This window comes from Leptosomus discolor, chromosome 2 (genome assembly GCF_034619465.1).
Source record: "Leptosomus discolor isolate bLepDis1 chromosome 2, bLepDis1.hap2, whole genome shotgun sequence".
In the NCBI taxonomy this organism is placed as follows: domain Eukaryota; kingdom Metazoa; phylum Chordata; class Aves; order Leptosomiformes; family Leptosomidae; genus Leptosomus; species Leptosomus discolor.
In genome coordinates, this window is record NC_141392.1 from 115,146,751 (window position 1) to 115,171,993 (window position 25,243).

Sequence of the window (25,243 nt, forward strand, 5' to 3'; positions counted from 1 at the left end):
AATATATTTCACCTTTTTCAGAAGAAAAAACAGAAAAAATGATAAAAAATTCTAGTAGTTGGTGGTTAAAATATCAACTGAACATTCAGGATTTTCTCATCATCAAAACTGTGCTTATTCTTGGTCTGTACACATACATAGTTGATAAAAATTTAAAAAAAAAATTATACAGGAACCTCTTATTTTCCTGAATCTAACAAGAGATCCTCTTATGCAGCATCAGGAAGCACTCACTTTACACACATCATTACAGATTTATCCCCAATAGTACGCCGTATTCAAACGCAGAGATGCTTATTCATCCTCCTCCTTGTCATTCCTATTTTTGAAATTCAATGCTTTTTGGCCTCTTTCAGGGTCTTGCATTCGGAGGATTCGAATACGGGAACTTGTAGGCAGAAAACTAAAAATAAAGTACACGTCATTTAAACAGTGTTCCTTCTCCACGAATTTTAGTATTTCCACTTGATTCTTTCCATTACATGTTTTCCTTTAAACAACGCCACCTTTTTTCTTTGACAGTTTTAAAGAACGGTAACATGGGGTGAAGTTCTGGCTTCACTGAACTGGTACTGGAGCCAGCCTTCAGTAGAAGCTTGAGGTAAAGACAATGACTGATTTCAATCATGTAATTTCTATTAACTACACTACCTTAATTATAGAAAAGGTACTTTTAAGAGAATCTCCAAATGAAATAATGATCGAATACGGTTCATATTTGCCTTCCAGATCCTGGAGTGGCACAGACTTTAGACATGTATAATCACTCACATCATACTAAGAATGAGCCAAGTCACTAACCAGACATTTACACAGGCCTCTCCACAGATCACCCTCAATGTATTTCCTCTGAAGATGCCTCTGTACTTTTGTTAAATTAATTGTTTGCTGAACGTGCAAAATGTAACAAAATATAACAAAACCAAGCGGCACTTGAAATACTAAACCTTTAAACATACACAAAATTCCTATATGTTTATTGAATAGTTTCAGGAATTCCCCACAAAGCATTTCCACTTAAACAACAACAGAATACCATTATTATACTTTTTATAGATTCTTAGTAAGGGAAGACAATTAAATCAACTTCATTTTGAAGACTGCTTCATTATCCTCTGCAAGCTTCATCGATTACATTTGGTTAACAGGAGAGCTGGCTGCATGAGGTTAGACAGTGACTGTCCCCTTAAACTGGGTGTGGCTTTACCAGGGACTTACATGGAGGTTTTTAAAGAATTTTGGGCTACTAGATCAAAAGAAAACAAGGAGAAAATTATAATTTTCTAGATCAGTGATATTAAAAAAAAATTCAAGTCAAATTATAAACAACTTGAAAGTACTGTAGTATTAACAGGAAAAATGCAAAGTCTTCCATTAATTTTCTGAGGGGAGAGGGAGGGGAAAGGGCTAAAAGCTACCAGCAGCTTACCTTACACAATAAAATGTTTCAAAAAGCTGTTCTACCTAGGATAAACTGACTCAAGTCCCACTGAACTATCATATTAAGAGACATTATGTAAGGAAGAGTGAAAAACCTACTAAACTCCCAGAACCCTCAGCAATGAACTGCTTAATTGTTGATGTTCTACTGCTACAAACAACAAAATTTCCTTCTCCTCGTATTTACTTTTTTCAAGTTATACCCCTTGCAACAGAACTTCCTTGTAATTCCTGTACCGGGAAATGTAACACAACAGCATTACCTCATGCTTTGCGGGGTGAGCAAAATGAACTGTCGATGATGCTGAGAGTCAACCACTTTAAGAATCATATCCATTGCAATTCTTCTGTTAACCATGTCCTAAAGACAAAAGATTTATCAGGCCTATTATTGCACAAATCAGGAAAAATGCTTAAGAATAAATTCATTACAAAATTTCTTAACAGAAAAATCTACCAGAATTAATTCATATGCAGTAAAGCTTAGCTAAAGAAAAGTCCAATAAAAACTAAGCTGGAGAAACATTACAGTTAAATTCTAAAAGCTACAAATTATAGTCTGGGAAATTCTTAAACTCTACTTTTGAGTATATACAGAAAATAGAAAGCTGCTGCCAGAACAATCACACACTCCTACTCACAATGCTTTTCCATCAGCTTTGATGTACACGTAGTACTTCCTACCTTATTGGTATGCTGAGACGAACTGTATTTTAGTAGAATAACCTTTCCTATAAAATCCTGCCTCAAAATTACCTGAAAGGATTTAAGGGCTGCCTGAAACTTAAGATATTATGTAGCTTGTTTTTATTAGGAGTATTATTATTATTATTACTACTTTAAACACAACCTTACGCATTAGGCTTACTGAAAGAGGTATGTAACGGGAAGCTATTATGAGGAGGGGCTGACAAAAGCTCTGCTCCTACACACCGTTACACGTGAACCTCGGTATCTCCCTCGCCAATACGCTGATGGAGTCCTCTTGTGGTGGGGCCCCAGCATTACACCAAAAGTAACTGCAGAACGTGGAGACAGTAAGGTTGCACTTACCGGGCAGCAGTGCAAGACAAATTGTGTGGAATTATTTATGGAACAGATGACAGTGAAGTCCTCTGCAGGGCCTACAATTCTGAGTATCCACCTTTTCAGGACAGATGGATAAACTTCTGTTCAACTAACTTGTAAAAGAGGACCTAAGCTTTGGATGTCAGCTGAAAAATGACTGCTCAGCACCTTAGACCCGTACTCTCCTTTTTGAAATTCTTTATATACAAAGTATATTATCTTTTTTTCCCCTCTAAGTTTTAAGCATGTAAAGTAACAGAGATGCTCACAGCTCTGGGTACCAACTTCAGAAACAATAAGCTTCAAAAGCCAGCAAAGTGCACAAGATCCCTAACAAGTTTTGTTTTGGGGGATTTGGGGTTTGGTTTGGGGTTTTTTATTTATTATTTACAGTTACCAATAGTGTCTTAAAATCTAACCAAATACAAATAAGAGCCCAACTATTTCAGTAATTTATACAAATCAGAATGGCAACTGTAGTTTAAGTTGAAACTATACCATGTAGACATCAAATTCATCCAAGCATCTGAAAGGAGATTCAGTAATGGACCACAGAGAAAGAATGAAACAAACTGTTGAGAAGGAACGTTCACCCCCTGATAAGGATCTCACGTCATTAAGGGCAGCTTTGTCTTCCTCTCGAGGACGAACCTTGAAATAAAAATATTAAAGCAATTTTTAAACCTTTTTTTAAAACCTTCTCCATTTTTAAGATGGAGACTTACTAACAGAATCGTAATTTTAACAGCAAACACATTACACATGGACAGCCAGAGATCACCTGAGAACATCTTTACACACTTCACTGACATTCTGGAACGGGAGGGCTCCATTTCATACCACGTTTCTAGGATCACTGCAACATTCTCCATCAGAGTAACATACATTGAACAGACTGAACAACTCTGCCAGTGTTTTCTTATTCACTTCTCTATTTTTAATAACTATTAAACAATGTCTAGTAAAAGCACACCAGTGTAGTTATATTCTGGTAAAATCCAACGGTTACCAGCTACAACAGAAAAGCAGGCGATTGATTTACAGCAGGAGTTTAAAGGAGGAGCAGTTTCTTTTAACGGAATACATGAAACTGTGAGCAGTCCTTTGGTTCCATGGATTGTGATGACACCTTGTGGCACTCCTCCTCTAGGATTAAACTTAAGCATTTTCCTGCCCTGTTAGTTACATTGCCTCTAAAAAGCTAAGCAGGAAAATAAGAATTATTTTGGAGTGGGGGGGGGGGGGGGGGGGAGGTGGAGGGGCATTTTCTTTTTTCAATTTACCTTCCTTGACAAAAACATGAAACATCAACTATAAAAACCAAAAAGTAGTCTGATAAAATTCTTCAGATACATATCCTCCACCTGTTTAATTAGGACTGTGTCAACACATATTTATGTTGTCACTACACATTTTTCCCCCCTCAATTCCTAAAACTGAAATCTCCCACAGGAAGAAAAGTAAATACCCCCATGACTAAAACGTTTTGGGAGGTATGTTAAAGGATACACAGAAAATACGTAACACTGAAGCTTTCAGCCATTAAAAGCTGTTTAAATAACAACAAGAGCCATTATACAATCACACAAGTATTCTAGCAGCTGATATTAAAAAAAATTCATTACATATTATGATAATTGAAGTAATGTAAAATAACTTACTGTTATTGAAAGTGTCTCATTCTTGTGATCAAAAAGTATTTTTCCAGAGCAAGCTCGAATACGTAATAAATGGTCAAAGTAGAGTTTGCATCGTAAAGAAAGGTGCCTTGATTCAGTTCAATCAAACAAACAAACACACATTCATTAAGGTCAGTAAGTTTTCAAATACAACAGATTTTTATCAACAGTTCCACATCATAATCTCATATAAAAGATATAAAGGAATTTGTTTCCTTTGTCATTCCTCTTTTTATATAATCTTATATATTAAGCCCTGCTCCATTAATAACATTTTCCCAAATCAATTACGCTGGGAACTGGACACGTTGGAGAGAATCACTGACACAGATTAAGGTAAGAAATCCAGAGGTAGAGGCTTTGTATTTTCTAGAAGTCTCTTTCAATATATTGGAAGCTTTCTACACCATTCTTCCACAACTTCCAACAGAAAATTACCACATTCCACTTCTTTCCCATGCTTTAGAACTGCACTGTAAGGACAGTAAAGAATTTAAATGGACTCTGCAAGACTCTGGGAAGTAAACAGCATTGAGTATTAGTTTCTCCCCCTCCCCCCCTAGTTCTAGCATACAATTCCCCAACAGACAGTAGATCACAGTTCCTTCAAGAAAGATCTATCATTCTTCAACACATCTGAAAGTGGGATTTATACTCGTATCTGGGCACTAGGGAAAAGATTCAGTTTGACATATATGGGCACCATAAGGCAAGCATCAGATTCTGCAGGTAAATGTTACCCACTACTATTTGTATACTTCCACCTGCAAAGGGTGGGATTCTCCTGATCATTGCTGTTAGTCAGGATCATACTGGCACCCTCTCCAAAGCCCACATCAAAAAGTAAAAAAAGCAGAGCCAACACAGATATCCCTCAATTTCTGCTGAAGGGAATGATAAATGATCAAAGGACTGCACTGGAAAGCAGACCATCGGTCCTTTTGAAGGGAGGCCACCACAAAACCCTCACTGGTACAGGATACTAAGGGATTCAAGCCAGAAAGAAGGGGTGCACTCCCAGTACAGACACTCCCTGAGAGAAGCAGCTGTCAAACTGCAGAATGTGAATAAAGATCTTGAAATTTCTTCAGCACAGGGCAGAGAAAAAGAGTTTGTCCTACAATGAAAGTATGTGAGCACAGCACCACTAATCATACTTAATGACAATGAGTGACAGCCCAGATGACTTCAATGCTAGTACGTTGCTGATATTTTACGGACCAAAACCAGCACTGAAACAGAACTGCTTCGGATTAGGTCAGCATAGCTGACTTCTTGGTGGGAAGCAAAATACAGCCTCCACTGATCATAAAATCCTAAAATCACAGAATGGTTTGGGTTGGAAGGGACCTCAAAGACTATCTGGTTTCAACGCCCCTGCCATGGCAGGGACACCTCCCACTAGACCAGGTTCCTCAAGGCTCCATCCAACCTGGCCTTGAACACTGCCAGGGATAGGGCAGCCACAACTTCCTTAGGCAACCTGTTCCAGTGTGTCATCACCCTCAGGGTGAAGAACTTCTTCCTTGTATCTAGTCTAAACCTGCCCTCTCCCAGCTTCCAACTGTTACCCCTCGTTCTATCACTGCAGGCCCCTGTAAAAAGTCCCTCCCCAGCCTTCTTGCAGGCCCCCTTCAGGTGCTGGAAGGCCGCTAGAAGGTCTCCCTGGAGCCTTCTCTTTTCTAGGCTGAACAAGCCCTACTCTCTAAATTGCCAGGCACTATAGTATTGGATCTGGGAGCAAGATTAGGTTAGAAAGATTGCTGTGAATACTGCCTTAAAGAGATCTCACTCCCACAGGTCTGCTCTATAATTTTCACCCTGGAATACAGGCACATACCTACATCTACATGTTAGTTTATCTGAAACCTGAGATTTACAGTAAAATTAACTCACCTTAAAAATTGCCAGTACATTTTGAACCTCTGTGTCATTATTTCTTCCAGCAGCTCAATAAATTTCTTTAAATGCTTCACTGTACTGTTTGCATCCTCATATTTTTCCTTTGCATCATGAAATTGCCTGTTTTAATTAACAGAAAATCTAGGATCAACATGCATTACATTAAAACCAAGCTGTCGTTGGAAAGGCTGAAAAATCAACTGGACAATCAAAACATTCAAATAAAAACTGTCTAATGCTAAAAGCATTTGATGACTCAAGCAAGACCCTGTTCACAAATTAAAAGTGGTCAAAAATTAAGTTTTACTTCTATTTTTAATTCTTTTGAAAGGAACCTCTTACACCATGCTCAAGAATATCCGAGGTGAGCAACTCCTTGAAATACACTGCAGTCAAAACCTGAAGTAATTAACTTCTGCATTAGGTATTCAAACTAGAAGTATGCTTAACGCTCATTACAGAACAGCGGGGAGCTATGTTCGCACCACGTAGTCATAACTGGGATACTTCTGAACTCTAAGAAGGTACCTCGTTCTTGGCAGCTTCATATACACAGTACAGACACTGTCTGAAGTTACTGAAGGGTAGTTCAGTACTGCCTGACTGAGCAATCGGCACAGCCTGTTTGTACGTGTACCTTTGCGCATGGTTTAAGTGCTAAAAACACATACAAATGCGTCGTGAGTCAATAAGAAAATGCTTCTTTCCCCTCTCTTTTCCATCTTACCCAAACTACTTTAGACATTAAAGATGACTTACTGGACTATTTCTTCTCTGTTTCCGTGGCGATGATTTTCTGAATTTATGCTCGCTCTCAAGCGATTCATTTCTGCATCAAGGCTCTTAACAGTTCTGCTGACCTCTATGCGCTCTGAGCAGATTTGCCTAGCTTGGGCCGTTTTTTCCTAAAGTAATGTTTGAAACTCAATTAATTGTTGTATTTTAAAAAAAAATCTGTTTAGTCTTCACAACAAATATTTTGTGTTATGGAAAAACAAGGTCCCCAAGCAAGAACAATGTTTTCATATCATTCTTTATGTACTTATCACAGCAAACATTATCATTAAAAATTTTGCTAACAACTTTTATAGGCAGGTAGTTATTTCAGTGCGAAAAACTGATTCCGAGAACTTTAATATGTTCACAGTTATTTAGCTAATAGAGATAAATAAGGAACCAAATTCAAGATATTTAAATAGGAAAGTCTTCCGAATATCTTTGAGGATGTGATTTCAGAGTTAGTTAATAAATCTTGATTAGATAAGTCCTCAGAAGATCAATCATTAGGTCTGTACAAGGGAAAAACCTAGCAACCAAAACAGTATTATTCAATTTAACATAAACCACAAATTTTAAGGTTAAGTCATTTTAATCTTTTCATCACAAAATACAGAAGAAATAGTCCTAGACAGATAACCCTTAACTTATCTGTCAAGACAGAAATGGTGCTCTGCCAGAGAAAAAGAGGCCTTGATTCGCTTACAAAAAAATTACTTTTACTTGCTTTAGTCAGCTGAAGACATAGCTGAAAGAATACACAGTGCAGCTGAGTATTAATATGCTCTGTATGTTGTACAAATGGAATGATTTACTATTAAATATTAGAAGGATCATGACCATCTGACTTCAATGAAGAAAAACCAAAACATACTTACCTCTAATTCTTTTTCTTTGGCAGCTAGTATTTCTTTCTGTTTTATTACGCAAGCCAAGCGTTCTTTCTGTCTGTCTTCATAGCGCTGCAAACGATGTTTTCTGTTTTCCAGTTCTGAGTCAGCTTGGTTTAATTCATCCTGTTTGGAGTAAATCAAGATGTGAGCTGTTTGGGGTAGATTCCTAAGCATGCCTCTAATGTTTACTGACTTATCACAGATAATTATGTTGGTTTTAACACTGTCGAATTTATTTTGTTTTCAGTAAGACTACTCCTTCTGAAGTCCAGGAGTTTTAACAGCAACTTATCAGAAAGTCTATACTCTATTCTGCTAAGGACATCAAAAATGCTTGTAACATTTTTAGGAATCACATCTTGAGGGCATGTCTTAATCTTTGGAAAAAAAAAAAAAAAGGCATCCTTTCTCCTAAGCTTCCAAGTAACTACATTTATTTTTTACACTATATTCTAGCCAGAACTTCTGACACCTGCGTGACATTAGCCAGAACTGCATTTCTGTGTGAAAACTCAGTGTCCTGCTAAACCTACAATATGACATAGACTATAGCAACTTCTACACTACGTGAGTGTTGATACAGTAGAAGTGATATCGTATCTTTCCAGAGAAGTAAAGAAGTATAAACAATGACACAAATTAGAAGACAATTTTCTTCCTCATCCCTGTCAACTAGATGGCTTATCTTGAAAACCAAAAATAAAAACCAACTCCAAACCAAACAAAAAAACCAGCCCAAAACCACAAAACCAAACTAATAAGCAAGAAAACCAACCATCACCAACAGTAACGGATGCTCTTACCTTTTTCTAATCCTGTCTTAAAGCCACAACTTGCTATATATCAACAGTTCATTAAACAACTGTAGAACACATAGCAGTACATCTGATCTAAAATCCTTTCCTCTGTTGCCTTAGTACTGTTAATAACAAGCAATGATGTTCTACTACTCCGAATAAATCTATTCTCTTTCCTTACACGGTTCTCCTTTTTAAATAGAACATATTTTCAGAATTTCCATATTAGATTTGGAAAAACATATTTTTCAGCTGTTTTCCATACCTGTTTCCTTCCTCTTGTTTGCTCTTGCTTTTTTAATTTGGGGTGATCACATAGCAATATACAAATATAAGAGACTTCCATAGTGATCTTTAAGTTTCTCCTCATTCCATCCTTCTACACGTTTACAATTCTGTAAACACGCTGCACACTTATTTCTGCTCTCCATTTTCAAGCCATTAATTCTTCTTGGCAACATGAGATTGCCTTCCATTTGCTAATATCAAATTTTGCATGTCACCACTGTGCTATTTATCTTAAGTGTTGCTACATCTCTGCGATTTCCAGGTGTCTTCTGTAGTCTTGAATAATTAAACCTATGCACTGGTACCTTCTGCAATTATGCAACTTTATGGAACGACCACCATTTCATACAGAACTTCAAACGTTACTTTGAAAACTGAACAGTTACGAGCACTCAGCCAGGCCTTCGCAGAAACAAACAAATAAGCCAAAACAACAAATGTGATGCACTAAAAAAAGAAAGTCAAGGAAACTGTTTTTCCTTCCTTTTCAGTCCATGACTAAAAACACCTGGAAACAAACTCTCTTTAAACGTAAGACACTACAGCACCTACACTTAACAGTATCATCTTCAAAGTATTGCCAAGCTTATTTCTTGACATGCTCTAGTTGGAATGCTCTATTTCTATTTTCATAGGTAGACCTTAATTGTACCAGGAAGGAGCATACTCTTTTCTCCTGCCTCCTTTTAACCTCACTCCCCTTGCCACACAAAGGGAATGAATTAGAAATACAGTATGAAATTATTCCTACCTTAATTGGACCAGCAACTTCTTCTACTTGATGAATTTTTTCTTTTATTTCTTCAAATTTTTTTTCAGCTACCTGCAGAATACTTTTCAGTTCTTCCATTTTTCTGCTTTGTTGCTTCATGTCTTTTTTTACAGATTCCATCTTACCCTTATTTTCTTCAGCTTCATCTTCCTGTCAAAACATACTAAAATTAGGACTAATAAATGGAAACGTAAATTTGAAAATTGCTGTATGAGATTTTTATTTTATTATCAATATCAGGGTACAACATTACATGAAATACTCTATAACTCTAATAAGAATATCAGCAGCTCAATGCAGTTGTCACTAAAGCCCAGAAGAGACTGATGGATCTTGTAGAAGACCTCTAAAGCAAACTGCAAAATAAAAAATGGAATTTCCTAATTATCTGACTGAAAATTAAGGGGACTTTATTTCGGAGCTGTGGTGAAAAGACTAAAGGGGCTAGGATTTTGTGAAGACTTAGCCATGTTAATGTTTTACTACAGTAACTTTTTAAAAGAACAAGGTACTTCCTGCTGGATCTGTGAGAGTATATACATCCAGTATACAAAGAAATACAGGAGAAGTGGACTGTCACTGTTCCCCAGAAACTTATGCCATTCCTAAAGAAATTATCATCATACATATTTTCTGATTCAAAAAGACAAATATTCCAAAACCTGGGAAAAATATGTAAATGAAACTTTGTATTGCTAAGATTCTTTCATGAATGAACAATTATGAAATCAAGATAGCAATGAAAAAGAAATACAAAGTGAAAGAACAGCAATTAATCCATAATAGTGGTCAGAAAGTGCGGAAAACAGAAAAACAACAAAAATCCAAGAAGGAATAAGGAAAAGCAAATATCTAAAACTATCAGTTGCATAAGGTCATTATCAGAAGGCAACGGTAAAAACGTTGGTTTTGGAAAAGCAAGTGTCCGGTAATTTTTAAAGGTAATAGACCACTTTCCTCTCTCAACAAAAGGACTAAGATTTTTTTTTTTTTAAATCAACAGAACTAGATTATCTGCAAAAGAGAAACCCTACAAGAGCTTACAGAAAGTGTAGTGATCCCTTCCTTTTTGAGCCCAGTCTGAAATGTTTACTTACGCGCACACGCACACACTGAAAGCCAGCCTACTGAAAAAGCGTGAGTGTGTGCCTACACCAGAAGCGACCAGAAAAAAAATTCTGGGCAACTTAAGTTCTTGTTGATCCCAGATTAGATATTGGGAAAACTGGCATGGAATTTAACTGAAACAGCTGTAATCAGGATTATTATTAACATCAATCAGCACAATTCTCAGAATTTAAATCTGGGCCATCTATACATTAGCTTATTACAGACTAACAGTTGAAATTCACGGCCACCAACGTACGAATCACAACGGGTTATCAAACTTTTTTTTTTCTGTTCTTAACTACTATGTGCACATTCCAAGAACACATGGACAAGAATAAGAACTTCAAAGGACCCATCATACAACCATGAACCTTCCCTACGGCAATATGTGAACTTTAAAAGTTCTGCATGGTGAAGCCACAGCCAAGCAAGAAACTGGGTTCAGGGCAGAGGGGCAGTGCTGTGACATTAATTATGCTCCAGAGTGGCCTTTACTTATGCTTTGGTCATGCCACTTCTGACCTCCAAACCTACAGCGCTGCTTGTCCCTAACCAGCGTTTTACAGCACTGGAGGTCTGGAATGAGCAAAGAAGAGGCATGGAACATCCCTTTAAAACACCACCTTGCCTTGCCTTCCATAAACCTGCACTGCTATTGGTTTGAAAAAGAAGAAAGGAGGAAAGGAAAAAAAAAAAAAAAAAGAAGACATGAGGAAAGGGGGAAAAAAAAAAAAGGAGGAAAGGAAAAAAGTAAAAAAAAGAAAAAAGAGGGGAAAAGCAGGGGAAAGGGGAGAAAGGGGAAAAAAAAAAAAAGGAAAGAAAAAAGAACCAAACAAAAGCTCACCAAAAATAAATAAAATCATGCCATTGCCATAATTGTAGACATTCTGTAAAGTATTACATTCTTCACTGTTTATCCAACTTGTACACTAGTTGAAAACCTACAGTATTTGCTTATTTCAAAACACCACCAACATTAAAAGACATTATTTCATAGCCTTATTAGACACAATGATAATCTATTCTTACTAATGTACGGATGTCCACTGGCTGGTGTTCTTCGATATTTTCAAGATCTGCTATTTCTGCGTTTGTTGTTCTCATTTTTATCTGAAAAGAAAAAGAAAAGAAGTATTCTTAGCTCAAGAGAAGAGTTCACTTTTCTTCATTTAAGTCAACACAGAAAGCAAGACATTTGGTATTTAGTTTCATTAGTGCCTACAAAAGACAGAACTCTTCCCCCTTACCTACGTAATCCATTTTTGTAAGACGTAACTTGTTCTGAAAGTCACATAAACCAATTTTATTTTTCCTTCAAATATTTATCTTTAATTTGACTCCATGTCTCAGGTTTTTTGCTGGTTCTTATTTGTAATTTACTAAATATAACCTTATATAGTACATATTATCTTATACTGCCTAACCGTAACATCATTGGCCACCACAAATACATGTCCTACCTAGGTGTACTGGAGAACAAAGAAAGAAGACTAGTACTTGTAAAATGGTGTATAAAGAAATTAAAATTAAGAAAACTTAAAGGTGAAATATTCGGCATATTAGCATGGGTTAAGAATATAAATGAAAAGCTTCAAGAGAAACCAGATTCTGGGAATGAAGAGGCAAGGCTCAACAGAAATAAAGGAGGGGGAAGTAGGGAAAAGAAATTTGCATCAGATATTGCAACAATTTCCTATTTGTGCCAAAAAAAGCAGTAGAAATTTGTGAGATTCAGCACAAGAAGGTAAAAAAGAAAAACCCAAACAAAAAAAGATAACCACACAGAAACAACACGGTATGCTAGGATTAATGTGACCTCTATCATTCTGTCCTAAATGATGAAAGCATACAACAAAAGTAAGGATAAACATTACAAACTATCATCCACTCAAAACATATTGCAGAAATCAAGATGAAATAGGGAAACACTGACCAGTTTCTAAAAACTAACACTGTACCTATTTTTACCTGTAGTGCTTTTTGGTGTTGCCGATGATCACGAAGATGACCTTCATTCTGCCTAATCTCATTTTCAGTGGAATATAAACGTTGCTGAAATGCTGTCAACTGTGCCATTTTGTTTTCAATTTCCTTCTTCAAGTGACTTTAGAAACAAAGCAATATTGAGATATTAAATATTATTACACATTTATCACACACACACAGAAATACACAAATAAAAATTAAATGCCTGACAAAGTGTAAAAATGCACTCCTCCCCCCCCCCCCCAAAAAAAAAATCTTCAGTGTGTTATGCACTGGATGGGTAAAACAATCAATACAGAAACACTGAAGAACAGAACTTGTAGTTAATAACCAGCAGATAGCTGCTTGATGGTCCTAGTTCAATGCTTACTGGATAAACCAGTCATGTAATTTGAATTATCTGCAGCCTCTGTTAGCAATTTTAGCAAACATGCCAAATGTTTTAACTAAACAGTAGTGTTACTTCTAAAAATACTACTGTATCTTGAGAGAAAACTCAAGAGAAAATACTCTGAGTAGGACAAAACACTTCCAGTCAGAGAGAAAATGCATTAACAGAGATGTGAAAGAAAATGTATATATTCTCATAATTTTCCTTCTACAAAGGAGGTCATGTCCAGAGATTTCCATAATTAATTCTTTCGGTTTGTGGTAAAACTATTTCAAATGCAAAACAAAGCTATTTTAATTACTATTTACAGATGGCAAAACTTTTGATAGTCTCACCACTGCAAAAGAAAGGGAAGCTTTACTAATATACAGTAAAAACAAAAATAATCTTAATACAAGTGTTTAACCCAACTTTTGTTACAGATGCACAAAAAGATTGATTAAGTCTGACCCCGGAATCAGCATTTAATAAATGGCACATACTATTCCAGAAAAATGTGTAATTGCTTTAGTCTAAGTTCTGAAGGGGGTGGAGAGGGGGGAGGTAGGAAGACATTTTTACTTTTTAACTGGCCTACATCATTCCCCCACAGCCATATCGGTAATGAAATGCCTGTAACACTTTGGAAGTTAAGATGGTCTTTGAGTGAAGTTCATTATGTACTGACATGAACGAAGCACAGTTCACTGACAGATTTAAAACTTCTGAGTTTACAGAAATAAATTTTTGAATATTCAAGTCAGTCTACACTACCCGCTATTAATACTAAAATTAACGTGTTTACTTAGTATGTCTGCAACATAACTTGAGCCTCAAAATAAAAGTATTCTACTGTCACCAATTTGCCTGGTGACAGTTCAGGTTTGTAAACTTTGAAATATGTTTGGTTTTTAAACCACCATTTTGAAAGTAATGAGGAAAAAACCCCTGAAAAATAAAATGGGGGCGGGGGGGAAGTCAAGTTTACTAGAGACACCTACAATAAGTGAAGTTAAAAACCTGAGAAAACACAGATTCAAAGTCTGAAACCTGTAGGACGATGTGTGCCAACACAGCTTTGGTTTGAATAATCAGGCTTCCTTTGCAGTAAACTATGATACCACTGTTCGGGTATTAGATTTTTAAGGAAACAGCTTTGACTCCATACTTGTTTCCAGCCAGTGTAAAATAGAAAGGAAGGTAGCTGGATATCCTGGAGTATTCAGCACAGCAAATCCTTCTTGCTGGGCAAGACTTAGATGCCACAAGCTGAAAAATACCAGGTACAACTCAGGTTTGTACAGATCACAGAAAGGCACTGAAACAAAGAGGATTTCCAGAATCCTGAGAAAGGAAGCGTAAATCTCAGAAAGAAAATGGAGTGACTGGAGAGTAGTGTACATGCAAACAAATACACAATTCCATTATTCATGTCGACAAGTGCAACATTACAAGATGCATACCTTATTTCTGCTTCAACATCTTTGCTTAGGAACTTGGGTCTTCGGTAATCAGAAGAGTAATACCGTCTTTGAAATACTTGATCACCTTCAGCAGTGAAAGCTTCTCTACAATTTCGTGGAGGCTGACTACACTGCATTACTTTACGAGCTTCATGGCTACTCTGAAAAATACAATGGCCTTATCATACCAATAGAAAAGCAACCATAATTAAAGATATCAATTTAAAACTTGTCTAGAAGTTCTCATCCAGAAATAATTTCAATTCTGAAAAATAAGAAATAGTTATGAAAGAATGAAAAAAAGTCAAGAATCTGCTTTTCTTAGCTGAGTAAGACATTCATGTTCTCGAAAACCACCCACTTAGTTTAGCTGTCCATTTCTTTTGCTGTATTACAAATTTATCTGCATTGGAAGTTCTGTAGTCTCATTGGTGCCTTGTAATTTGCCATGGGTAAAAAAAAAATTAAAAAAATCACTAACCAAAAAGTCACCATGCACAGATAATAATTAATTATCAAAAGTGGAATACATATACAGGCAACAATCTCCCCAAGCAAGCTGTGGAGAACATCAAACAATATTCAGTTAAAGTCTGGGGAAACATGCTGGTCAAAAAAAAAAAAAAAAATAAATAAATAAAAAAAAATCATTCCCAGTGCCAGACAAAGTGGTTACAAGTGCCTTTGTCTGAGGCAATCCTGTTATCCATTCAGAAGTATCTTTTCTTCCACACAATACCCATTCAACTTCTTTCAGATTCAGTTGAAATTGTTCAGCTAGGGCTCAAAAATAACGTTATGAAAATCAGTGGTTAGGTAAGGCAGAGGGGGAAGAACAAGACTAGAATTCCTGCCATGACAAAAGCCTAGAAAGTTCAGCTGTTATGTATCCTGTTCAGTAACAGTCACACTTGGTAAACAGTCAGCTCTGCACTAGATGGAGCATGAACTGCCACTTTTCCAGTAGCAATGTCAGGGGACAAACTGGGACAAGGGGTTCTGGAGAAAAACAAAATCCACAAAAAGTAAGCATCATCAGTTCTGCTACTTATAGAATACCCTGCTTTCTTTAAATAAAAATATATACATCTTATTTTTATCTTTGAACATTTATCTGCAGGAGCTGGTATCTTCAGCAGAAACAGAAAAAAAAAATCAATTAAGATCAGAAATCATGTAGTAGCAGGAAAGTTTATTAACATGTTTTTAAGGTAATCAAAAAATAGGTTGTTACCAAAATAGTATATAATCTTAAGTCAACACCAGTTGTTAGTCACCTCATTCAAATCCTACTTAATAACTGATTATTGCTACTTTTTTTATTTTCCCAGACTCTATCCACAACTATGTTTCTTTGCACTCTCTCGTCTCAAATGCTTTAACACTGCATAGTCCCTGTGATTGCTGTGGTAGGTGAAAATTAAATTAGATGTCAATGCTAACAGGCAGCCAATAATTTCATGCGAGAGTGGATGGCTGAATATCCAAAGGGAACTTCTGAACTCTCAAGCACAAGCCTGCTACAGCTACAACTGGTACCCAGCTGCCTGTACAACTGGTAGAGGCTGGTTGCAAATTTTGTTAACACTGGGACTACACAAAACTGACACTTCCTGAACCCACCAGTTAACAAAGACACATGAGACAGGGACAGCAGTTAGGAGGCTGATCACACACACATGGACTATTCAGACTGGGAAAACAGACCACTGAAGAGGCTGAGAAAGGTGGTGGTGAACATCCCAGAAACAAATAGGGAAGATCCTGGAAATACACTGGGAGAGATCTGCAGGGACAAATCCCAAGAAATGCCCAGGGACCTTGGCCAGGAAACAGCCAAAACAGGTATCTGTGGGCAGCTGCACAGCAGGAACTGGTAAGATTTTCCATCTGACCTTCCCTGACCAGCAGCGATCGCCCTGCTGGGGACAGAAGATGAGATCTACGAAGGCAGTGTTGGGGAGGGCGGAGGCAGGGAAACAAGCGTGTGGAAATAAGTATAAAAGCTCTAACCTTGCTGACTCTTAAAGAAATCCCAGTATCTAAATCCACTACGGCATGTCAGTTTACTCTGTCTCACCCATGAGAGAAAATAGTGTTTGAAGGGGCATACTGATAGTTTATTGAATGCCAAGAGGGCCTTACTGGGAGCCCTCCAGTGGTTACGTACGTGTGCTGCACTGTAACACCTCAGGGTCTACTAAGCCCTCAGTGTCCTCACCTCTCCTCGGGGGATGGGGGGCAGAATATAACAAAAATATCTTTCTCTACCTCTTTTGTCCATTACAGACACCATCAGTGAAGGTATCACATACGCTCTATACAAAGAGAAAACACTTTTCTTTAAACACCAATAGGGAGCGTAGAGCCTTACTTTAATCAGCAGGATGGTTTCTATACCCCTCACATCAATCAAACAATTGGCAACCACTGCATGATCTATTTCCAATGCTGTGAGAACCGATGGGAATTCTGGATGATGAACTCCTCTGAAGAAAACAAGAAAAACCACCATTCATAAATCTTATGTGAGATTCTTTAAAAAAAATTTACAAATAGTTCTTTTCAACTAATAATAATTTGAACCATCAAAGTTAAGTAATAAAATTCAAAACATAACTTACCTGTGTCTAACATCATAAATTTTATTCTGAAATTTATTTACAATTATTTGAGGTCTAAATCCACGTGGATAATATTTTGACATCAGTAGCTGAAGATTTCTTTCATCACTATAATTATCACAGCAAAATGCCTGAACTAGGCTCTTTAAACAAGATTCAACAGCCAAGGTCAGTTCAGCATCTTTCAGACGAATGAAAGCACCTAAACAAACATAAGAGACAAGGCTTTAGGAGCTGTGCTCCATAATAAAACATCCAGTAGTGCATTTTTACCATTCAAGGTTTTTGTTTTGTTGTGTTACAGGGTTTTTTAAGAGATAAAATAAACCCTTCTTGCAAGACAAAAAAAAAAAATAATTAAGAAGTTAACTAAAAGATAAAAAACTCCACAACAGACAAGCTACCCTGAGAATACAGATACGGAACCTCTCTTCCTATAGAGACCTACGCATATTCAGAGGCTTACATTTTCTTCTGAGATCTTTGACAGGTCACTACTAACTTCCATTAAGGTACCAATTTTATGGCAGTTCAGCAGGAGTATATCAAGGCAAAGACTGCTTATCAACAACTTAATGCTTTAAGGGTGAAAGCAGAGGAACAACTACGCTGTAAGTTAAACAAACACAAAGATTTCTATCATATCGCCTGTCTTCAGTGGTACGTGTGTTTGCACGTTCTTACCCTGCAGTAAATGCCAAGTACTTCAGTATTTGGTCTTTACAGTTACATTCAGAATATGCTGAAGCCACTGCTCCCATTCACAAACTGGAAATAGCCGTCACTGTCAGAGCTGGTCAAAAAACTAGTGAAACCAAACCTTCCAAGAAAATCTCAATTGTTCTGTCTGAGTTCACCCACACAAAACAACTCAAGTTTGACAAGCCCACAGGTCAGCCACTGAACGTTTGGAATAAAATGTGTCCAAGAGCCGGACAGTGCTATCCACCAAGGAACAAGCAGCCAAAGCACAGTAGTCTGATGCTTAGAAGGTGTGAAGGAGTTGCAGGGGTGCATTGGAAGTTTTGTAACTACAAAAAATATCTTAAAAACAGCTGGAAAATGAGTAAGAACAGTAGATGTTAGCTAGTTCATGTGATAAAAAGGACAGAAGCAAAAGATAAACTACCAGGATAAAACCTTTAGTCCAGGAAGTACAGAAGAAAGATGTATCTGAAGCTCCTTAAAGAACAATTAGTTTTTCTAAAAGATGTTTACATTAGCAGCCATGCAATAAACCCCATCAGGAAATACAGGTTTTTCAGCAGTTATTCTTACCTAAAGGTCCAATAGGTTTGTGTCTAAAGCGTCCTTGCCTATAGGCTGTTTCAATTGCTTCAAGAAATGCTGGTATATGTGGTCCAAATCTTTTCAAGGTATTCGTTTTACTGTCTTTCAGCTCCCTCAGCTGTTTCTGCTTGGCGTCCAGTGCTTGTTTTGCATCACATTCTTCTCTCCTAAGAGAACAATTTTTTGTTCAGTAGCAACAGCTTATGAAGCCTTAATTTGATTAAAATAATTGCAAAGTCTCATTTTTCAAGTATGAATAGGACATTGCATCAAGACCTCAATACTTCAAAGTACAGCTAGCTACAAACATGCAACAATATTTTTACAGTTTCAAGAAACATGAGACAAAAAAGAAAGAAAATTATTGCTTTGCAACAGTTTTACAAGATTTTTATTTCTAACAATTTATAATGAATTTATTTTATTTCTAATTATATGGTTCAATTTCACTGTCTTCTACAAAGGTCTTCAACAGAACACAATTACAACAATTGATTATAGATGTTTAAGCTAACACATCAAATGCAATAAGCAATAATTCTCAAATCTCTTAAGACAAATGACAACATCACCATAATCCCCTCTGGTAATCGTTGTTCAAGTTCAGGTTTCCAAATCAAAGACAAAGAGTGCTTTGTTTTCCTAGCTAATGGGCTAAACTGATACTTGAACCACTTGCTTCAAAGTCTATAAATTTGCCTTTAACTATACATACAATAATTACCCCTAAGTGTAGTTATTTCCTTATATCCTGTTATATAACTTGTGACATCGTATCAGGATGTACTACTGTCTTAAACAGCATGAAAAAATTTAAATTGTAGTTTGCCCACAGGATTATAAGAGAATAAGGGACAGATAGGGGGAGGAAGAAAGAAGGGCATTAAACTGACAGTATGGATTTATAAATTGGATTTATGGCTTTAAATTAGTAATACCTTTCATCTTTAATGACAAAACAGCTTTCTTAATTTTCCAAAAGTTTCTAAATGAAGTCATGCTGTGCCAAAGACAAAACTTTATTAAGTCCGAAGATAAACTAGAGGAAAAAAAAAAAAAACACAAACCAAAAAACCTGAAGCCTACTACCTCAGGGAATGCAGGTACATAAGAAGGGACCTCTTGCAACTTGAAACAAAGGAAAACAGTTACATTCAAGAAGCTTAACTTACCTAAGTCTAGCATGTTCTTCCTTACACTTATATATAGCTTGCTGAAACTGCTCCACCTGTTGACCAATCATTATTTCTTCATCATGGAATGCCTTTAACTGTTCCCTTAAGTGTGCAATTTTCCTCTGTCTTTCCAATTTTTCAGGCTCTGAAACCTGATTAGCACTAGAAAAGATCACACTTCAATATTTTAAAATGACATTGATGATTTATAAGTGACACAAACTTTGGTTTATTACCTGTATCACACAAAAGATTTATGCATAAGAAAGTTATATTTAAGATTCTGTGCATTTACAAGATCTACAAAGCATGAATACGTAACTCTCTCCAGTTACGCTCCTCTTACATTTAGTTTAAGGTATATTTGCTTTGCAACACCATGGAAGCTAGAAAATATCACCAATAAAATAAAAAAAAGCTTTTCTTCCTGCTCAATTACCTCATCATCTTCTAGTCAAAATCTTGGTATACAACTAAGCAGGACCAGAAATATCTGAATATTTAACTGGACCCTGCTAAAGTTCAAAAAAGTATTTTCTGGTACTGCAGATTTTCTCATTAATCAGAAAAGCTCACCCCCTGCATACCTATACCTTAATACACATACACATAATCACTATAGCCATATTTACCTGCTCTTCAGTTCTTCAATGCGTGTACGTAGCTGCTCATCATCTTTTTCCAGACGTTTCAACTCAATTTTGAAACGATTATAAACTACCTATGAAGAAAATAGGATATACTAGTTCAATAAATAGATGAAAGAAATAATTTCAAAAAGAACTACTCTTTTGAGTAAATAAGCACTGAGCTGCACCAAAACATGCAAACATAACTTGAATTTCCAGAATGTGAAAAAAAGAAGAATAACAGGTTAAGGTGAATGGCATTTATTTTGACCTAAGCTTAATACCGCCTATTACCTGTGAAAACATATAAACCCCAGGGCCTCCGAACAGCAACTACTTGCAAGTGAGGCAGGAAACGGCACCTACACTGGCTGGACAGCCAGGCCCAGAGAGCGGTGACCAACGGAGTTAAATCCAGCTGGCGACTGGTCACAAGTGGAGTTCCTCAGCGGTCAGTACCGGGGCCACTTCTGTTTAACATGTTTATCAATGATCTTCACGAAGGGATAGAATGCACTTTAGTGAGTTTGCAGATGACACTAAATTGGGTGGGAGTGTTGATCTGCTTGAGGGTAGGAAGGCTCTGCAGAGGGACCTGGACAGGCTGGGTCGATGGGCTGAGGCCAGTTGTATGAGGTTCAACAAGGCCGAGTGCCGGGTCCTGCACTTGGGTCACAACAACCCCGTGCAGCGCTACAGGCTGGGGGATGAGTGGCTGGAAAGGTGCCTGGCAGAAAAGGACCTGGGGGTGCTGGTCAACAGTCGGCTGAACATGAGCCAGCAGTGTGCCCAGGTGGCCAAGAAGGCCAACAGCATCCTGGCCTGTATCAGAAATGCTGTGGCCAGCAGGAGTAAGGAGGAGATCGTGCCCCTGTACTCGGCACTGGTGAGGCTGCACCTCGAATGCTGTGTGCAGTTTTGGACCCCTCACTGCAAGTAAGACATTGAGGTGCTGGAGCGTGTTCAGAGAAGGGCAACGAAGCTGGTGAAGGGCCTGGAGAATAAGTCTTAGGAAGAGCGGCTGAGGGAACTGGGGCTATTTAGTCTTAAGAACAGGAGGCTGAGGGGAGACCTTATCGCTCTCTACAACTACCTGAGAGGACATCATAGAGAAGCAGGTGCTGGTCTCCTCCCACAGGTGATGAATGATAGAACTAGAGGGAATGGACTCAAGCTGCACCAGGGTAGGTTTATGATAGTCATTAGGAAAAATTTTTTGACTGAAAGGGTTGTCAGGCATTGGAATAGGCTGCCCAGGGAGGCGGTTGAGTCACCATCCCTTAGTGTGTTTAAAGGTTGTTTAGATGTGGTGCTTGGAGGTATGGTTCAGGGGTGTACTTGGTAGAGCAGGTTGATGGTTAGACTCGATAATTTCAAAGGTCTTTTCCAACCCGAATGATTCTATGATCCTATTTTGAACTGCACTATGGGTTCAGGAAACCTAGACACAGATGGAGAAGTATATACGGGTACAGCATGGACAGGATTAAAGCTTTAGATTGGTATGAAATTTGAACGTTCTTTTTGCCTACCTCGGCTTCATTGACTGCTTTGCTTCTTGCCTGCACGTCAGCCTTCAAAGAAATACACTGAGGATGCAGGGCTTGTGCTTCTTCACTTATTGTTATTAACTTCTCCTGTATTGCTTTGTACTTTTCTTCTGCTTCATTCACTTCTACCTTTCATGCAAAAATAAAACGACACACAAGTAGTAATGAAGCAAAATTATTTTCTTCAAAACCTCTTAATGCTACAGAAGAAATATCTCTCCAAAGAATCCATCCGACAGGACTTGTTTGCCTTTTTTTTGTTGTTGTTGTTAAGAAAAAATAAAGCAAGTCATTGCCACTATAGGTATGCTAAGATGAAAATTAATAAAGGAACATATTCAGGAAATCAACAGACCACCAAATCTGTGGAGTAAACAGAACCTTCTTATCTAACTCAGGGTTTACTCAGACACAGGACTCTTAATCCAATAAGGTCAAGTACCATAATACGGTAAGAAGTGAAACCAGTATCTGGACAATGCTCCTTCAACACTGCACAGACATGTTCAGCCATAAACTAAAAACACCTCAACTGTAAAACAAATAGACACTTTTTTAAAAAAAAAAAAAAAAACAAAAAAATCAATGAAAACCAAGTGCCAATTCAGTAAGTTTGGAGGAGTTTTAACAGACTGAAAAGTGAAAAATAATGATGCCTAGTCTTTCTCTCCAAAAGACCTATTTCATGTGAATCTGAATGATGTCTCTTGATATCAGACACTGATCTTTTCTAGAGGCATTGACAGCCAAGGAAACCTGTACGACAGATCACAGAAAGATGCTCCAAGGTTACAGAAATACACATCAAGTAAGTACTCGCAACAATAAAACAGTTTAAAACACTGTTCACTGGTATATGCAATGCTAGTCATCTCAAATTCCCAGTCAAAATAATATAATCTTTACCTGTAACAAAAGTGTCAGCATGAAAAGCAGACATATATACCCCTACTAAACAACAGAAAACAAAAACGTCCTAATGTTCTTATACAATGGAAGCTGGAATGCAAATGTTACTGTTACATTAGAAGGTGTATAAATGGGAATGTTCTTAGCCGCTTGTGAAAAAGCTAAGACTGCCTGTTTCAATAGCTTACAAGCTAAAGAACGATCACAGCTTAAATATTATTTTTATTCTTGAGTCAAGAAGCCAAGGCTAGAGTGACATATGGTCTAAACCATATATGTACCTGGCATTCTTCTAGCTTCTGAACAAACCTCTTTGTGTTTTGTTCTTCAGCTCTGATGGCTTCTTTGATCGGCTGTATTTCTTTTTCCATCTCGCCTACCTAAATAGAACCATATAATAGCATGTATCAGAAAGTCTGAAGCAGATTGGGAATGATTTAAACTACATTTCATATGAGGAAACACATATTTTAACAAGACATTTACCACGGCCCACGCCATTTTATGTTTCAAATCTTCAAGAAGATTTCGCATGTCATTCACAAACCCAATGCGTTTGTAACATTCCCTTTTGTCATGATAAAATTTCTTAAGTTCTTCAAGACGCTTAAAAAAAAAAAAAAAGAAAAAAGTTCAATTGTGAGAGCAAAAAGATGCGATATAATAGGAAATCTTGGAAAGACTTACTTTTTTAAAATTTAGTGTCACTGAGACCTAGTCAAATCAAAACTGTGTAGTTTAACTCTTATAGCTATTTCAGAGCTCAGATCTGTACTAATCATTGCTTTAACTTTTACATACCCTTTCTCCTTGTTCTATCTGAATACATGTATTTTCTTTAGTTTTCATAATAAATGAATAATCTTCTTTCATTTGTTCCAGCTGAGTTGCCTTCATAAAAAACTGAAAAGGAATAAAAAAATGCAGATGTCAGATTCAGCAGCTTATCTAAGTGAACTTTAAATAATTACCACAGAAAGACCATTCATCCCAATCTCCATGCATGCTGAATGATACCCAAAGTAAAATAACTGGTGGGGTATTTCTGAATAATGACCTAACTCAGCAGTGTTCTATTTTTTTTAATTTATCAACATCTTTAGAGAAAAGAAACTTAAAAAAAATTGGTTTTGCAAGTGGATGACTGCTACAATCAGATAGTAGGTCTGGCTGGGATAAGCTAAGCTCCTTCATAGGAACCGTTACGGTGCTGTGTTTTAGGTGTGTGACCAAGCAATGCTAATAACACACTAACGTTTCAGCTGCCGCTGAACGGTGTTTGTATAGCACCAAGGCCTCCTCTGTTTCTCACTCTGCCATCCCAATCAATAGACTGGCAGGGTGCACAACAGGTTGGGAGGGGATACAACCAGGCAGATGACCCCAGCTAACCAGACACTCCATCCCATAAAACACCATTGTCATGGCTTAACCGCAGCTGGCAACTAAGCCCCATCCAGCCCCTCGCTCATTCCCCCTGGTGGGATGGACGAGAGAATTGGAAGGGTAAAAGTGAGAAAACTCATGGGTTGAGATAAAACCAGTTTAATAAAGCAAGCGCTGCACATGCAGGCAAAGCAAAACAAGGAATTCATTCACCTCTACCCATCGGCAGGCAGGTGTTCAGCCAGCTCCAGGAAAGCAGGGCTCTATTATGCATAAGTGTTACTTGGGAAGACAGTTCGAACATCCCCCTTCCTTCTTCCCCCAGCTTTTTATTGCTGAGCATGATGTCATATGGCATAGGACATCCTTTTAGTCAGTTGGGGTCAGCTGTCCCAGCTGTGTCTCCTCACAAATCCTTATGCACCCCCAGACTCCTCGCTGGTGGGGTGGTACAAGATGCAGAAAAGGCCTTGGCTCTGTGTAAGCACTGCTCAGCAATAACAAAAACATCACTGTTTTCAGCACAAATACAAAACACAGCCCCATACTAGCTACTATGAAGAAAATTAACTCTACCCCAGCCAAAACCAGCACAGTCATGCTCAGCAATAAAAAGGGATAGGAGAGGGTTTAGGGGGTTAACCAACTTTTGCTCAGGAACTGGCTGGGCACTGATCTACCCATGGAAGGTGGTGAGTGATTGTCTTTGCATCTCTTGTTTTGTTTTGCTTTCTTTTTCTTTTCTTCCGGCTTTTCCTTTAATTTTTAAACAACTTTTATCTCAACCCACATGTCTTGCTTTTACCCTTCCTTTCCTCTTCTCCCATCCCAAGAGGTGGGCAGCAGGGAAGGGAAGTGAGCAAGCAGCTGAGCAGTGCTTAGCTGCTTACCTGAGTTAACCCACAACACTTAGACCTGCTTGAGGGTAGGAAGGCTCTGCAGAGGGACCTGGGCAGGCCAGACTGATGGCCTGAGGCCAATTGTACGAGGTTTAACAAGGCCAAGTGCCGGGTCCTGCATTTGGGTCACAACAACCCCATGCAGCGCTACAGGCTGGGGGATGAGTGGCTGGAAAGCTGCCCGGCAGAAAAGGACCTGGGGGTGCTGGTCGACAGCTGGCTGAACATGAGCCAGC

General features: G+C 37.8%; 1 protein-coding gene across 1 annotated transcript in view; it reads right to left on the reverse strand.

Annotated features, from left to right (window-relative positions):
- Positions 1-25,243, reverse strand: part of SMC6 (structural maintenance of chromosomes 6) — a 32,958-nt gene continuing 7,715 nt past the window's right edge. Inside the window, exons 7-26 of the mRNA XM_086461599.1 lie at positions 23,524-23,625; positions 23,209-23,328; positions 23,004-23,102; positions 21,796-21,942; positions 20,267-20,355; positions 19,632-19,796; positions 18,448-18,626; positions 17,170-17,371; positions 16,920-17,034; positions 14,546-14,706; positions 12,695-12,830; positions 11,756-11,836; positions 9,596-9,766; positions 7,745-7,882; positions 6,849-6,994; positions 6,084-6,209; positions 4,170-4,275; positions 3,007-3,159; positions 1,704-1,801; positions 1-403 (exon numbers count right to left, since the gene is read on the reverse strand). Coding sequence (XP_086317725.1) covers positions 295-403; positions 1,704-1,801; positions 3,007-3,159; positions 4,170-4,275; positions 6,084-6,209; positions 6,849-6,994; positions 7,745-7,882; positions 9,596-9,766; positions 11,756-11,836; positions 12,695-12,830; positions 14,546-14,706; positions 16,920-17,034; positions 17,170-17,371; positions 18,448-18,626; positions 19,632-19,796; positions 20,267-20,355; positions 21,796-21,942; positions 23,004-23,102; positions 23,209-23,328; positions 23,524-23,625 — 2,643 coding nt within the window. The 3' untranslated portion in view covers positions 1-294. The remainder of the gene's footprint in view (positions 404-1,703; positions 1,802-3,006; positions 3,160-4,169; positions 4,276-6,083; positions 6,210-6,848; positions 6,995-7,744; positions 7,883-9,595; positions 9,767-11,755; positions 11,837-12,694; positions 12,831-14,545; positions 14,707-16,919; positions 17,035-17,169; positions 17,372-18,447; positions 18,627-19,631; positions 19,797-20,266; positions 20,356-21,795; positions 21,943-23,003; positions 23,103-23,208; positions 23,329-23,523; positions 23,626-25,243) is intronic.